Genomic DNA, 17,564 nt, shown 5'->3' with positions numbered 1-17,564 from the left:
TGAAGAGACGTTCTATGTTGGAAAGCACCCCTTAAAAATACCCAGTAATTACCGCTACCTCAACCCCCCCCCCCCCACCCCCCCTTTCACTCCTAAAAGCCTGTCCCGTATTTACTGTTCTTAAATCTGGCAACCCTGATGGTCACCCCACGAAAATTTCAAAAATATCAAGTGTATACCAACTATTTGGGTTTGTTTAGTATAATGGGCTTGTCTTGTTAGATGTGTTTACTTCTCCCATGGGGAAAGAAAAAGGATTTGTGTTAGTAAGTGTCCGATAAAAAGTTATGCATTTTTAATGATTGCGCATTAAGTTAGATTTAAGTTTTAACCTGGCTTTATGCAGTGCTATGTAATTATTCTTTATTCATTTTTTAATATGCGACCCTCCACACCACTCCTCTTCTTTTAAGACTGCAAAGTAGATAAATTTCTAGGTGTGGGCTCTCAAATTTCTCCTCCACGTATCATTACAAAACCATTGTATTAAACTGCATTTTTGGCTCTACAATAGCAAAAAAAAAAAAAAAAAAAAAAAATCCGCCAGAGAAACCACAAACCTCCTTCTTCTTAACATTATTGGAGATAATGTTTGCATTTTTAAGATTTCAATTTTGAAAAATGGGTGGAGGGTAGAGGGGATCACACTTAAGCCCTTAATGTTAGGAAAGACAGTTAAAATGCATTTCTAAGAATACAAATCAGAAAATTTTCCTTAGATGGGCCCTCAAATCTCTCCTCCCTCTAACATCATCAAAGATCGTCTTAAACTGCATTCTTATGGCAACTATTTCGAAAAAAAGACGGGGGCACCAACGAACCTCTTCTTCCCTAACATCACCAAAGATCGTCTAAAATGCGTTTTTAAGAAAAGTTTTAAATTCGAAAATGTTCCGAAATAGAAACGCCCAGACCCCCTTTACTTCAGAGTTAATATTATACCTACGGTTGGTTCATACCAGCTTCCTCTTAAATCAGAAGTCCTATACAGTCTCCTCAGAACACGGGTAGTAATTACAGGAATACCACTTTGAGGAATACCACTAGGCCATGATATATTCACACGTTTGTTAAGAAAAGGATTTATAAAATTCAAAAATTTTCCAAAGCATCGTATTTTTTCAAATGGCCCCCTCCGAGAATTCTGTCTGGATCCGCTCCTGGCACTATATAACATAACACATGCATAAAATGTCAAAAATTCGGTTACTATTATGAAAAATTAAGGAAAACTCATGCTAACAAATTGATATTTTTAATGAACGATTCAACTGCTTCGTAACTAGATTAGAATTAGCTGTTTAAATAATTTACGTGTATATTTATACTTGAATGTTCACGTTGAATAAATATTCAATATAAAACATAACTTTGACACATTTTGTTCTGTTTTTGATATTTTCTCACAAAATACAGTTTCTCTAAAAATGTAGTTGTGGACAGTTTTAGACGCAAGGGTTTTGGATAGGACGGTGAAACCGGTCCTGTCCACCCGTGGTTTTTATTCTAGTGTCCAAAACCTTGCCAACCCTGATCAGAGCAGATGTGAACACATCTCTTTCTGTAGCCTTAATTCCAGCAAATACTGCATACATCAGGATGGCATAAACCTGGGCCAAGGGTATTCAATGCCATCTCTGGGACAAGAAGCTGCAGCCCCTGTGCTCTTGTTCATTTTAGAACCATCAGTGTACTAGAAAGTGCAACTTTTGTTATGATATAAAGATAAAGGAACATCTCTCCAATAGCTCAGAGAGGGAAAGGTTACTTGATAAGGTCTGTCAAAAGCACTCTCTGAGCATGCAATCACTAGGCAAGCCAGAAAGAAGATTTACTATTGAAAAGTTTTTATAACCTGAAATTGTTTAGAGATTACGTAACACCTGACAATGATCCTCCACTCTTACTTTTCACAGGGGTCGAAGTAGTTCTATATATCCTATATTTTCTATATTTTCAAGAAAAGCATCAAAATTGTCCTATATTTTCTATATTTTTGAAAAATGTCTTATATTTCCTATATTCCCGTTTTTTGTTGTTGTTGAACCAGGAGGACATTAATTCTACAAATTTTGGTGCATTGTGCACTAAAAAAAAGAAAAAGATTTTACCGTTTTTTGCCATTTTTGCAACTGTTCAGTGCCCATAAGCAATAGTGGATTTTCGCAATTGAGGCAGCATGCTAAAACATTCAAGCATAAAGAAGACTCTGAAAAACGTCAAGAGGATCCTTCTTAAGCTCTGTTTGTTCTTAATACAAGTGTTAAAGGGTTCAGTTTAGAGATAAAATCAAAGAACAGTGGAATTAGTATTTGAATCATGAGTGAGGAAGAAAAAATAAAAATTTTCTTTGTTCAAATTTTGTTGAATTATTTCGTCTATAAAGTACACTGTTTTTTTTTTTTTTTTTTTTTTTTTTTTTCAAAAATTATTCTTTCAACTACAGAAAAGTCATTTCAGATGTAAGTTTTTTTTTTTTTTTGAACAAAATCATTGATAAGAATAAATAAATAATATATGATATGTATTATTTCTTTTTTCATAGCAAAATTATTCATATAATGTGTCCTATATTTGTCCTATATTTTTTGCGGAAAATGTCCTATATGTGACAAGTCGGTCACTTCTACCCCTGTTTTCATTACTCATGCAGCCCAATTCCAGCTTACTCTGAAGCATAGTTTTGCTGATTGAAGTATATTTTGAAATCTCTTTGAAACTTATTTTAAAATTTCTTTGAAACTTATTTTAAAATTGATAAACATTCTGATCTTTGATTGCAAAGGAAATGTGATCCATCTGCCATCTTTTTAAAGAGCTCAAACAGAAAGTATTGAAGGAAACTTTGTAAGCTGTTCTGAAATAAAGAAAAACAGTGTAAGATAACTTATAATTAAATTAAGTAATACAGTCGACTCCCGCTAGAACGCAATCTGACTTACACGAAATGGCTACAACGTCAACGCGAAATGTGGCTACAACGTCAACGTGATTTTTTTTTTCACCAGTAAAGAATTTCACGACTAATGCGAATTCCTCATCCGCAAAGTGAAACTTTTCTGTGGGGAATTGTGGTGTGTAAGTATTGGCTTTGTAATTGGCAACTATAATTTTTTTTCCATGAACAGACCTTTATCCCTTTTGCATCACTGAGAGCGAAAATTCCCACACCGTACTATTCTAAACATCGCTTTACAAATAACTACTCCTTATTTTCCATTTCTTTTTTTCATTCTAAATGAGAAAGTTGATGAAATAAAATGACACCTAAGAGCACTGTTTCATCTAAAGTTTTTGACAATTAAAGGAAAGCTAAAGCTTCTCGAAACACTGAATCTCAAATAAAAAATGCGACGAAGGAAGCACGGCAATTAGGTAAGAGTGAATCTTCTATTTTCCATACATACAATTAAATCTCAAGAAAGGGAAACCCGTAAAAAAATAGTATTTAATTTCTATTATTTTATGGGTAATATCTTAGTGAAATACAAAAATTTATGAAATTGGAAGCTGCTCTTCTATTGTGAACCAGGAAAAAAGGGGGTATTGCCATAGATGAAAACTTTATAAAAGAATTATTGAAGCAATTGTTTCAAAATATATTAGAACTAACAAAAACACCCGGCATTGCCTGGGTCAGTAATAATTGCTCTTTGCATTTGTTTTCTGTTTTCAGTGAAAAAATTCAAAACACACTTTTTTTACGTGATTAGAAATCTAGCTTCTTCCTTACTCATAAAACAAAAATAATGTGTGTGAAGAACAAAATAGTACCCATTTAGAAACAAAAGCCCAACCTTTAAGCATATACAAATTTGAAAAATTTACAAAATATGAAATTAAACTTTACATGTTGAAAGAGAATTATCTGTTAATACTTTTCTTTTAAAAAAATCATGGAAAACCTTCTCTGTATGGCTATTGCAGCACGAACTGCTAAAAAACATGTAGCCGCCCGTAATTCCCTTATACTTGCTTTAGTTATTTTCGGAAAATTCAATTCTTGTGGGCTCTTGGTGCGATTTAAATTGTTGCTAAATTTGCAGGAATTGTTTTGGGATACCTTCGATAATGCTCCCCCTCCTTACTTTGTGGAACGGTATGTTACTAATTTTCTTTACAGAGATATATATTGTCGCCAGATTGCTGAGATAATTTTGGCACCATAAAATGCTGCTAAACAGTTTTATCCAAAATGTTTCCAAAATAAGTAGTAAAATTTGGCGATTGTTTGAAATTGTGTACAAAGTCACAATAATGGAAGTTTTTGTGCTGCTTATGGATTTATCTAATTTAGTTGCTGGATTATTTTACAATAAAAAAAGTTTTTAAAGATTCTTTGATTGGCGATATTTTGTTTACATGGTGAAAGCTGACAAACATTTTTACGCAGTCTTTGGATTCAAAAACCGCAACAGTTGAAAAAACTTCCAAATGTATCAGCTACTGAAATCTTTCTGCAAAAATTTTGGCGGTATTTCTGTTGGTTGATTGGATAATGAGTAAGTCTCCAATAAGCATAAATAATAAGACTAAAAAAAATTACATTAAAGTTCCGTTTAAAGGGAAAATGATCAGCCAAATCCATTTATTATCAGTCAATCTTGTGAAAAAACGTTACTTTAAGATTTGACTTGAGAAAAGCCTCAAACAGTCAGACAAAACGCAGAAATATTCAACAATTCTAGCTATGAACTGGGAGTTGAGATGATACACTAAATGATGAATTGGGTTGAGGAAAGCCTTCGAACATGGAACAAAAAAAGCTCATAACTCGTTTTTTATACAACGTAGAACTTTCTAACAGATGCCATCTTCAGCAGAAAAATAAGGGCTTTCGATGGACACATAATTTCAATATGTGCACATAATTTTTCACCGTCATATTGGGGCATTTATGCGAAAATTGGGACTTAAATTAGATCAAAAAAGAAACTATCAATCGGATTTTTTTCGAACTGGTCTATAAACCTTCCCAGTGCCAAAAAAAACAAACGGTGAAAGTTTCATCCAAATCTGCCGGGTAGTTTCTGAGATCTTAAGGAACAAATTTACCAACATCCATTTATATATATGGGCAATTCCATGAAAAGTGAAACCAGTAGGTCAAAATTTCATATTGCAGTTATTTTGCTATATTATACATCATTGTAAAGCTTGCAATGTGTATTTTCAGAATATTGCATTGCTTTTTTAATAAAAATTAAATAATAAATTTTTTCCTAGTTGGAAGTACGATAGTCGGGTCTTCAAAACAATCAGAAAAAAATACTCCATTTTCAAACGCTTATTTCTAATAGCAAAATAAAAATAAACAAAATTAATTGCAGTACAGCTTAAATTATTAACATAATACTATAATAACATGCATTTATTTTTATTTTTTTTCAAAATGAAATTAGGCAATTAAAATTTTTAAAAAATGAAGTTCAATGTTACGTCCGTAACAAAAATTTAGCAAAAGTTGTTGTTGCTTCCTAAAAAATCAAAATTGAAAGAAATCCTTTTTTGTCCTTTTAGCAATTCATCAGAGTAATTGTTTACCATAGTTTAAAACATTAGAATTTCTTTAGTTTTTAAAAAAATGGCGTTACAGACGTAACATTTTTTGTTACGGACGTAACAAAAAGCAGTACGTTACGTCCGTAACACATGTATATTTTCAATTAAAAAGAAAAAAAATACAGGATAGGCAATGAAAATATAGGGTATGACATGTAATATGATATAACAAAACTTCTGATACTGTGATTTTCAAAATTTTATAAAAATTAGTGGATATTTAATTTTATTTTTTAAAATTATTGAAATACACATTGTCGCCTCAGAGCAACATTAAGATATGTAATCCTAGGAATAAGACAAGATATCCTACTGTTGCTCTGAGGTGTTCCTCTCAATGTAAATTTTTTTTGTCCTCCAAATCCTAATTCAATTGGTGTTAATAATTCTAGATTAGCAATTAATGCTTAATAACATGCATTAAAATATTCTAGAGGGTTCCTTAATTTCTTAAACTTTGCTTCATCAATGCACTATGACACAAAAAAAAATAGTGTTCTCCCAGCAGATTTTTGTGAAAATTCCTTGATCATTTAACATGATGAAATCCAAAGCATTTTGTGCGTAATTTTTATCAATAAAGGTTTTTTTTTTTAAATTTATATTACAGATATTAATTATAGTTTTTCGCTTCAAACTTCTATCATTCTGAAAGCATAGCCAAATTGATATTACTTCTTATTTAAAAACTAACTTAGAGATAAGAATTTGTCCTGTTTAATAGTTTAAACCAAAGTTACTGAGTTACTTTTTATTGTTATTTACTCTCCACAAAAAAAAATATTTAGATTACTGTTTCATTGATGTGTTGAATATTTTATAGTTTTAAAACTTAAATTAAAAAGCATAATTAGATTAGAGTTAAAAATACTAAATATTAAACTAGCTACATCTGATCCTCAGATAAGGCAAATTTAGTTTTGAAGCAAGATTTAGATTACTTAGGCAAATGTTGGCCAAAATGCATTTTTCCAATGTCAGTTTCGACAGTTTTTTTTCCACCTTTGGCAAAAACGTGCCAATTCTATTAAAAAGCGATCGAAATCAAAGGCAACCGTTAAACTTTAAAAGAAATTTGGCAGTTAATATATTTGTTGAGAGATAGAGAAAAATCATCGAAAATTCTTAAACTGTAAAAGTTCTTCCTTGTAGAAGCCCCCCCCCCCCCCGCTCTCCCTCCATGTTCATGTTAAAAATTTGAAAAATTTATTTGCAACTGAATAATTCCACTTTTGTTTTGCTTAATTTCCCTTTGGATAATTTCACTTTTTATGACGCACCAATTTATATTTTTTATTTATTTACATGGTGGTATATGGACGGGGGCTGCTCCCTACCTCCCCAAATCTTTAAAAACTATTAAAGTGTAACTTAAATGGTCAAAATAATGTGTTAATCTAGACCAATGCACTCTTAACAAAAATTATTAGTATACATAAGCTTTTATTTGCTTTGTGCAATTAGTATATCAGACATGTTACGTCCGTAACACTTTTTTGTTACGTCCGTAACAAATATATAAATTTCTATCATAAATTTTACAAACAGTATCCATGAAAACTTTATGGTTTTTGAAAGCTTAAAATCTCTAGAACAAGTATTTCAAAGAAAATTTTAGAAATCTATGAATAATTCACAGTTATATTGGCAATTGTATGACAATGTATACATTTTGCTGTTTTCTGAGTTACGTCCGTAACAGGCAGTTTTTAATTTTTGTTACTTTTTCTAATAAAGCAATCTGCACCCAAATTTTTGATAGCATTAATAACACCCAACTATACAACAGAAAAAAAAATTGTAGCTTTTTATGAAACCAAATTGAAATTATGAGTGTTTAAAGTCTGTGATTGTTACGTCCGTAACGGTGGAATTGCCCATATATAGATAACGGTTAGATCACACAGCATAAACATTATCATCTTCACTTTTTTAAGTTACAAATACCATTAGTGGATCTACTGTACAGCACAACTATAGTGTACTTGCTTTTCTTACTGTATAGTGTACGCACCGTATGCTGGTTTATCTTATGTCTTTCTTTTCCATTGATTATTGATTTTGTGCATCGCAGGAGTATTTAATGTTGAATAAAACGTTTTTTCTTAAATATAAGTAAACATTCAGTTCTTTCTGTAAGAAACAGTAATGTATAGTTAAGAAATGTTTCTTAACAGTTGAGGGGTTGTTTACAAGTGTCTAAAATAATTGGATACATTTATAAAAGTTTTTACACATACCTTTTTTTCACAACGAAATTTCGACTTACGCGAAGGGTCTTGGAACGCATCCCTTGCGTAAGCCGGAACTCAACTGTAGCGTATATTTTTAAAATAAATGCTGTCTGCATAAGCATGTCTTTCATGTAACATTTTGTAATCATCGAAAGCTATATGCTGATTCACTTTAAAAGCACAAGAAAAATGATGTGTATGATGTGTGTACAACAAACTGTGCTGTTTGCAGCATTAAAATAATGTAAACAATCACTTGTACTCATACCAGGTACATCTTACCGAAAAGAAATTACTTTTTTCAACTTTTCTTCACAGTCGTTCATAATAAATCAATTTTTCAGACTGAGTGAACCAGATCGTTTAGGTAACAATGTAATCATTGCAAAATTAAATGAAACCTCTGAACTAATAATAATTTTGCCATTATAGTTTAAAAATAACCTGGTTTTGTACCCAACACTTGTACAAGCAGTTATTAACATTATTTTCATAATGCAAGCAACACAGTTTGTAGGTCATATCACGCATCATTCTTCTAATGCTTTGAAAGTGGATCAACACATAGCTTTTGTCGATTATAAAGCATTAAATGGAAAGCATGCGTATGCCGACTGCATTTATTTTCAAAATTTACTCTATATCTTAATTCAATTAAAAGTTATTTTGCATTGTTTTTCTTAATTTCAAAGCAACTTTAGGTTTTCTTCAATTCCTTCTGTTTGAGCTGATGTGGGGGGTCTCTTTAAAAAGATGACATATAGAACAATTCTTTTTCTACTAAAAGAGGAAAAAGTCAGGATTTCTGTTAATTTCAAAATCAATTTCAGAGATTTTAAAACAATCACAGAAAATAATCTTCCTTGAAGAAATCTAGAGTTAAACTAGAGTAATGTAAGAGAGTGTTTATGTAATCCAAACAAATCACGTTACGAAAGCTTTTCAACATTAATTCTTCTTTTTCCTTTGGCTTTTAATGTCAGAAAAAAAAAATGCAAAATAAAGCAATTAGAAATGCTGTTTAACACTATTCTTCTTTATATTGTTCTTTATATTTAATATATTTTCAATCAAAATGTTTTTTTTTTTTTTTTTTTTGACAAGATTTTGCGCAATTCTTTTCCAAAGTGAACCTTTCTAACGATTAACGATTGATACAAATCAATTTCTTTTCTTTGGCATTCCAGTATTAATTGTTCTCAAAAGTTTTGGGGCTTTTTTAAGCTTAAAAGAGCTTTAAAGTTACAGGAAACTTGTATTTGAAGTAAATTTTCTGCAAAACAAACTTTTTTTTTTTAAATTCCAAACCAACAAAAAACGCCCTTTTTTTTTTGTTTTGAACGTAGCAAGTGCATGCTTTATTTATACTAGGAGATATTACTTATTAAACCTCCTAATTGAAAAAGCACAAAAACTTGCTTTAGATAAGTAGTGGCAACACCCTACAATTCACAGAATGCTTTTTGTTGTTTATACTGAAAGAGAAAAGTATTAGCTTGAAATTGAATGCCTAATTCAATTTAATTAGTTGAAAAAAAAAATGAAGAAATTAGGGAGATTTTTCGAAATTCTTACCAAACATAAAACTTCCAAAGTGATCAAAAATCAAAAAAAAAAAAAAAAAAAAATCTCCAAACCTAATTTTAATTCAAAAAAACTAATTTGAGCTTATCTTAATAAAAGTATCTAACAAAATAATGGGCAAAATCTGAGACATGACGGCACGTAGCATTAGGCGATTTGACGGTAAAATGATCCTCAAGGAATAAAATCTAGTTTTCTTGGTTTTTCTTTTTCTTATCATTTAAATATAACTTTCTAAGGTGTGATGTTGACGTTTGTTAAAATTTGCACTCCCTTCTACGCTTCCTCTCTTTTCTGAGAACGTCATGGCCATTTCCCCACTTTATTATTTCCTTCTTTCTCCTTTCTCAGCTTCTTGGAAAAACCGGGGGAGGGAGGAGGGGTCTGTTAAATTTTCAAGACTCAGAAATTCTATAATTGACCACAAGACTGAAAACACTTTGTACTCAACAGTGTCACCGAGTTTTGAAGTACAAAGGAGGGGGGGGGGGGGGGGGGTAAAATAGAACTTTGTTCATTCCAATAAAAAATTATTTAATGCCTTTTTATTTGCATCATAAATATGCATTTAGGAAAAGTTCAGTTAGAATAAATGTTTGATTTTCTTTTTTCAAAAAAATAAGAAACTAAGTCGCCACGTTGCAAGTGGCGATCTTGAGTCTTGATCGTGTCTGTTTCACGTTTCACACAGCAATAATAAAAATATGCTTATTAACCAAAACTGATTTCAGAGAAAATTCAGAGCATTTTGTTATTTTATTTATTTATTTTGAAAATAAACGTTCCAAAAAGGAAAGGAAAATGACTCACGGGGGGGGGGGGGGGGTCAAGGCGCAGACTGCGCCATTGAAATTTTTAGGGGGGTTATTTTGAGAGGTATTTTTCTCATTTTTGGGCGGGGGTGTGCCCTTGCCCTTAGGGGGAGGGGCACCCCTGCTTACACTTACACTCCGAAATCTAATTATTTTGCACGAGTATGAAAAGGTTTCTTTTTGTGACAGCGATTTTTGAAAAGCGTTCGTTGTCGCAATTCCGATTTTTGTTAATTGTTGCTTTTAATCTGAATCAATATCCATAAAATGTCGCTTTTTAATTTTTTTTTACAGCCTTATTATATTCCCCCCCCCCTTTTTTTTTCTTTGAAACGCAGTTTCAAAGTTGTATAAATATAGTAGTTGATTGCATCCAAACAATCAACTACTATATTGAAAACTCGCGAATCGGAAATTAGTCGTTGCCCGTTACTTTCATAGTTTTTCAGTACTTTCGATTATTAAAGTCTGAAATTAACAGGTAAACTGCAACAAAATTATATCAGAATGTGTCAGTATTTGTTCTTTATTGATTAATTCTAAGGGTGAACGGAGTTCGGGAAAATATAAACATTTTCAAATGTTTTTCCAAGTATGCGATTGTATTTACAAAATAATTTTTGCAAAGCAGAGGGCAGTTCCATTTACAAAATAATTTTTGCAAAGCTGAGAGCGATTGTATTTACAAAATAATTTTTGCAAAGCAGAGGGCAGTTCCATTTACAAAATAATTTTTGCAAAGCTGAGAGCGATTGTATTTACAAAATAAATTTCACAAAACTGAAAGTGAAGAAGTTCATGCAGCCATTTGTTACTTTTTAAGAATATAAATATATTTGTTTACTACAGAGCTTATTGTGTGGGAACTGCTCTTGTATTTCTTTTCTTAATTCTATTCAGGTGTGCCCACCTAGGGGGGAGGGGTGTCATGGCGCTGACTGCGCAGTTGAAATTTTTAAGGGGGGTGTTTTTAGGGGTATTTTTTTCATTTGGGGGGCAAGCGCCCTCCAAATGGAGCTTTTGGAGGGGTCATCTCGATATTTAGGGGGTAGGGGTGCGCCCTTGCTCTTAAAGGGGTGTGGGCACTGTGTGAAATTTTATTTCTTCGAAGGAATTCAGACTAATTACGTGTGAAAATGAGTTCTGCAAGACACCTGCACTTCAGCTACATCCTATTAAATCTTAGTTCACATAATTAATACTTAATTTTATTTCTCGAAAGCTTTCGTGAATGATTCATGCTTGGAGTGTTTTCTGTTTGCATAAGGGGGGGGGGGGGCATGCTGTAGAATTTTAACGCATTCGACCTTGTGTGAGGGACGACTTTTTCTGTTTTGTCTAGTGTGGCATTTCTGCTGATGCTAGTTCTATGGAGAGCATAATTCTTTCCTAATTAAATATCTTTGAAGTTTTACTTGATAGCCCAGGTTGGGGGTTTGACATTGATTTTTTTGCCATCGATTCGGTGTTGAAGATCAATTGATTTGTTCGATATTACTGCTTTGTTTTAATAAACATAGAATCATGACGAAAATTCAAATTTGCAGTATTTTATCTTAGTAAAATTCAGTTATAATATAATTACATTGAGAAAAAAATGTGGCTGTGATATTTGTAGTAAGCGGAAAAAATAGAAAATAGTATGTGAAACAAAGACGAGGTTTGTTTCCTCGTTGTGAAATTGAGGTTTTCCTCAATAAGTACATGAATTAAATTACTACCGCGGAACGGTAAACGGCAGTATCTGCAGAAATGAGTTTTCGAGGAATTTTGAAGAAACACGTTTAGGATCCAAGATTCAATACTAACAATAGGAAAAAATACGCGCTTTTTTTTTTGGCGGAAACCTGATAAGCAAGCTTGTACGATAGAAGACAGAGGTGCAAAAAAATGAAAAATTTGCAGTTACTGCGCTTTAACCCGCACAGTTGCAGCATAATGTAATGAATGTACCTACTTTACTGTTAGAATTTTTTTTAGTACTTCAAATTATCGTAATGTTTATAATATTTTTGAGCATAGTATTTTTTGCTATTAAGTATTTTAGGTAGTAGCTTTGTACACTTCACTATATTTATTTTTAAAATATTCATTTTTTAAAAATTTATTTTGAATTCTTGTCCCCCTCCCTTTCATAAGAACATTAGTCAAAGGTTACCAGGTGTTTTTTATGTGTAGCGGTAATTTTCATGAATAATCAATTTTTTTTTCTTGAATAATCGATTTCAAAAACAAGAATACAAAAAAAAAAAAAAAATCTAAAACTGGGAATAATTTAAAGCGATTCTAGGATTTTCATGATGTTTGTTGACATTGCTTTGGATGATTGAAGGAGAGAGGGATAGGGGATCAAGTTTTGTGTCAAATATAAAGTTTGCACTTTATGTGACTATGAATTAGTAGGGAAATTAAAACAAAAATACAGACAAAATAAATGTAAAACCTTTTTTTTTTTTTTTTTAATCTGTTCTATGAGAGATCTGCTCACTTGATACCTTTTTTTCTGCACGTTTTTCTTTCTTTTTTAATTTTTTTTTTTATTATTCGATTTCATTTTCAGTTAAAACGTTTTCACGTAGCAGGCTGATCCAAAAAAAAAAACCGGAAATATTTGAAAGGAATTTTTCTTTTTCATTCTGACGGATGCCTAACCCAGCCGAAAAAAGTGTTTATAGTTGTGTGTACTTTATCTGTACTATTTTTCATCTTTTCAGTTTTCGGGTCGCTGGCAGGAAGGCGTCCCCCATCCGAAATTTTATCCCCCATCCTCCTTTTTTTTTTTTTTATTTGTTCACTTTACGTGGGGTCGCCAGATGGTTCTGCTCCTAGCAGCTGTTCGTTAATATGGGCCTCTTTTCGGGTACCAATCTCTGGCGTTGCGTTGCGATGCTTTGTTGCTCCGCTTAGCCGAGGCCTTCAGTTCTTGAGTTGTGTGAAATAATTCTTAATAATCTAAATCAAAATAAAGATTGGAAATAAGTTTCGATTTTTATAACCATGTCTTCAGCAGGTGATCGCCGGTAAGAACTCGATTTTTTTAAAAATATTTTTGGATGATATGTACCGGTGTTAAAAGTAGTTTAATGTGGCTATTTTTTTAAAAATGATTCGCTATTCTTTTTAATGTTCTGTGCCCATCTATTTGCTTGCTTAATCTCGATGAAAATAAAATATTTTCAGAGTATCTTTATTGAGCAAATATTTAGCTGAAGTTTTTATTTTGACTTAGTTGTGTATGTGTTTTCATGATTCAGTTTGTGAAATGCCCGTTATTGTGCTTGTACTAAAACTTTTATTCCTTAACAGTTTTTTTAATTAATATTTTTTCTTTCTTCTTTCTGTGTTTTATATTACCTATTTTACGTTACTGGTACAGCGGTACAGTTCATCATAACTCTTTTTTCTTTCTTTCTCACTTTTTTTTTCACTTAATGTCCGAAAAATAATTATGATGTTCTAAAAATGTCGCTATAGTGTGCTGTAGAAATTGAATCCTTAGCTTAAAAACGTTTTTTTTAATCTATATGCTACAATCCAGTTTTGGTAACTTTTGACTCTAATTTTATAATATACTCTTATACTAAAAAATACTGCTAGCAGAGTAGCTTGATAAAGTTGGAATTGGGAGTTGGTCTACTTTATTTACCATTAGGCTTGCCAGATTTCTTAAATGTTCGACCGGGACACGGAAGTCCCCCCCCCCCCCCGAGGGGTGCCCATCCAAAAGGGTGCCCTCAGACTGGATTTCAAAGCATTTTAGAGGTTTGTTCATATGCTATGAATAAACGTTTACATTATTATAAACTTAAACCAGGGGTAATAATAATAATGACAATCAGATAAATTTAAATATTTTACTATATCAACATGTAGGAACATGTTGGTATTTATTAGTTACTTTCAAGAAACTCTTTGAATGTGGAATAAAAATTTTAATAATATTTATGTGTATTTTCATTGGCTAGGACTTTTTTTTCGAAAGTCTTCTTTGATTTTAATCTTCTATTAAAACCTCACAAGCTAATCAGATATTTTTTACAAGTCAATGTTTCAAATGACAAAGTAATTATTTGATGATCCATCACAGTTAATTGTTATTAGACTTTTTTTGGTCATCTGTAATCAAATTTATCTTTTACCAAGATGTGAAGTCAATCAGCCAATTGAAAGCAATTCATTATTTTATCAAATTATTTAGTCGATATTTAATAATTTTACTCCACGATTAGGATTTAAAATTGAAGCTATAAAATGTGTTTAAATTTTTACAAAAATACCTTAATCATTTGGATATAATTTGACTGGCAATAAAAAAGAGAACAATAAAATCCCCCCCCCCCTTTTATTGAAATAGTTAGACTCAACACTATACTTTTTAAATCAAAGACAAACATTATGTTTCACTAGATTCAAGCTTTGTAATTTTAGGACTCCCCCCCCCCCCCCCCCAAATATGCAAATAAACACTAACAGCTACACTGTAAAAACACATAATTTTTGCACTACCGTTGCAAAAAAAGAAAGAAAAAATCCAGTTTTTTTTTTTCTGTTCTTAAAAATTTGCAACATTTTCAGCTCACAAACTAACTGATGTGTTCATTTTTGCGAAAACTAACAGCTTGCAACAATAAGTGTTTTCACAGTATATTTGCGTTAGAAGCAATGATTCCTGATGAGCGAAGCTGCGATTTTGTTGGGTGCCTTCACTCATTTAAGACTATAAAATTTAAGGATTTCAGATCTGGAATGTAATAAATAATTGCACAACGAAAGGGAAATTAAAAATGTAACATTTCTGCCAAATGTTGGATAAAAATATTAATAATAATTTTGATAATGAAGGTAATACTAAATTGAACTATCAAATATAAAAACTCCCCCCTCTCTTTGGCTGCAAGAGGAGAGTTGAGTTACTTACGATGGGTATCTGTTATGTCTATTTCACTATATTTCCATGCTAGTGTTCTTTGCATGTCAGTGATAAAGCAATGTGTATTTTCTTTTCTAGGCATAAACAGTCTCCCTGGGATTTGCACAACACCTCAAGCACGGCAACTATTGCATTCCCTTTTTCAAATTATCCTAGTTATGGCTTTTTTATTCATGAAGACTGGTTCCTGAGAGTCAACAGGAGACACCCAGTCTTGGGCCGTCCAATTAAAGTTTCTGCTTCCAAACCGAAGCAGAGATTTTGGATTTACAGACCCTTGCAAGTCTCTGTTCTTCCTGTGGGCACTGCTGTTCACTCTCTGTATGCAAATTTTCCACAAGTGGTTTTTCCTCCTTACTGGCCTATGAACATGGGGCAGAAGGCATCTAGTGGTATTAAAACTGTTTCAATATCAAGAGTTTCATCGGCAACCATACACCGGCCAATGGCTAAAGATCTTGCAATTAATCCTGATCTTCAAAGACCTGGTCGCCTGGATGTGCTTTTAGATATGCCTCCCGCAAGCAGGGAGCAACAGCTAAAACATGCATGGAATCCTGATGATCGCTCGCTGAACATTTTTGTGAAAGAAGATGACAAGTTGACTTTTCATAGGCACCCCGTTGCTCAGAGTACTGATTGTATCAGAGGCAAAGTAGGCTATACTAGGGGTCTGCATGCATGGGAGATTCACTGGAATATGAGACAAAGAGGAACCCATGCCGTAGTTGGAGTGTCTACTCGTGATGCACCTCTTCATTCCGTGGGATATCAGTCACTTGTTGGAAGCAATGCAGAATCTTGGGGTTGGGACTTGGGTCGTAATAAACTGTACCATGATGTGAAAAATAACCCTGGTGTTACTTATCCTAGCCTTCTAAATTCTGATGAACCTTTTGTAGTTCCAGATAGCTTACTTGTAGTTCTGGACATGGATGAAGGTACTTTATCATTTGTTGTTGATGGACAATACTTAGGTGTAGCATTCCGTGGTTTAAAAGGCAAGAAGCTGTATCCTGTTGTTAGTGCAGTTTGGGGACATTGTGAAATTACTATAAAGTATTTTGGAGGACTTGATCGTAAGTATTAATCTTTTTACACACTTACTAAAAAAAATGGAAATTGATAATACATTAATAACCTGTTGGATTTTTGAAAAAAAAAAACCTCAGTTCAAGCAATATTTACTTAAAATAATAGAAAATTATTTTGTCCACTTTTTTTTTTTTTTTTTCAAATTTTCTTATTGTGCATGTTAATTGAACTCATTTCCTTTTGAAATTACTGTGAACCCTCTATAACTTGAAGTCCCAAGGGACCAGGTAAAACCTTCAAATTATTAATTATTCAAGTTATTGGAAATTCCCACAGCCATCTCAGAGGAGTTTGGGACCCAGTGAAAATCTGAAATAACTCAAGTTAACTAATAAAGTGTTGACTAATTTTAACATGAAATATGTTTGTAAGAAGGGCTTTGAAGTTGATGATGGTGCGTTTTTGTATTTTTTTTTTATTTCAGAATTTCTTTTCATTTTTAGGAGTTTTAGCTATATTTTTCTTTTTGGCTTAGTTAAGTTTGATTTATTCATTAAATTTTTTGGAATTCTAAATCAAAAGTTTTAAGGGCCAAGTTTTAAGAAAAGTGCAATCTACTAAGCAGCTTTGCCATCCTATCAGTTGGAAATAATCCTCCCTATTCAAGGGCACCCATATGTAAAATTTTAGGGGAGGGGCTCAAATTTTCCCCATGGTTTAACAGGATATTTTCCCAATGGAAACCGAGTTCAGTTATTAAAATTTGACATTTTCAATGACTTATTCATTAATGACTGGAGAAGAAATGTTTTTTTATTTTTGCAAAGAATAAACCTACTAAAAGTAAGGAAGTTCTTATTTCTAGGGAGGGGACTTGAGCCCTTATTTGACCCTCTATATCGGCGCCCGCGTCCCTATTGATTGTTTTGAAAAGGAAAGCTAAAGGGAAGTCAGTGGTGTTTTAAATGATGAACGAGAGTTTGTAAAGTTAAAAAACTTTTATTTAGAAGTGATTCTAGCTGTGTGCTGTTTTACGTTTGCTGTGTTACGTTAGCAGTAAGCATTGAAAGAAGTTTTTCCATATGCAAAAACTTACTCTTTGATAACAGACATTGTTTCCCTTGTGATAATAACAATATTCATTGTTCAGTGCCCCAAAGCAGAATACTTTTGGTTGTTCTGCAACGTAAAATAATTTGACCAAAATTGTTCTGCAAGTAATTGTTCTTCAAGCATTGTATGCGAAAAAACGTGACATTTTCCACAAATTCGGCCCTAAAACTCAAAATCGTTTCATATAGGAGTTTTTTTAAGCTGGACTGTTGCTATTTATTTTTGTGGAAATGAGATATTTCCAGAAACATCACAGTTTTCAACCAAATGACTAATTAAAGAGCACTGAATTTG

The 17,564-nt window shown here is 32.4% G+C and overlaps 1 protein-coding gene across 1 annotated transcript in view; it reads left to right on the top strand.

Annotated features, from left to right (window-relative positions):
• LOC129229252 (protein gustavus-like) overlaps window positions 1-17,564 on the top strand; it is a 39,181-nt gene that overhangs the window by 10,054 nt on the left and 11,563 nt on the right. The window contains exon 2 of the mRNA XM_054863519.1: window positions 15,201-16,201. Within this exon, the coding sequence (XP_054719494.1) occupies window positions 15,487-16,201 (715 nt within the window). The 5' untranslated portion in view covers window positions 15,201-15,486. The remainder of the gene's footprint in view (window positions 1-15,200; window positions 16,202-17,564) is intronic.

The sequence above is a fragment of the Uloborus diversus genome, chromosome 9 (assembly GCF_026930045.1).
Source record: "Uloborus diversus isolate 005 chromosome 9, Udiv.v.3.1, whole genome shotgun sequence".
In the NCBI taxonomy this organism is placed as follows: domain Eukaryota; kingdom Metazoa; phylum Arthropoda; class Arachnida; order Araneae; family Uloboridae; genus Uloborus; species Uloborus diversus.
Note: the sequence above shows the minus strand (reverse complement) of the source record. Positions and strands in the feature narration are given on the sequence as shown.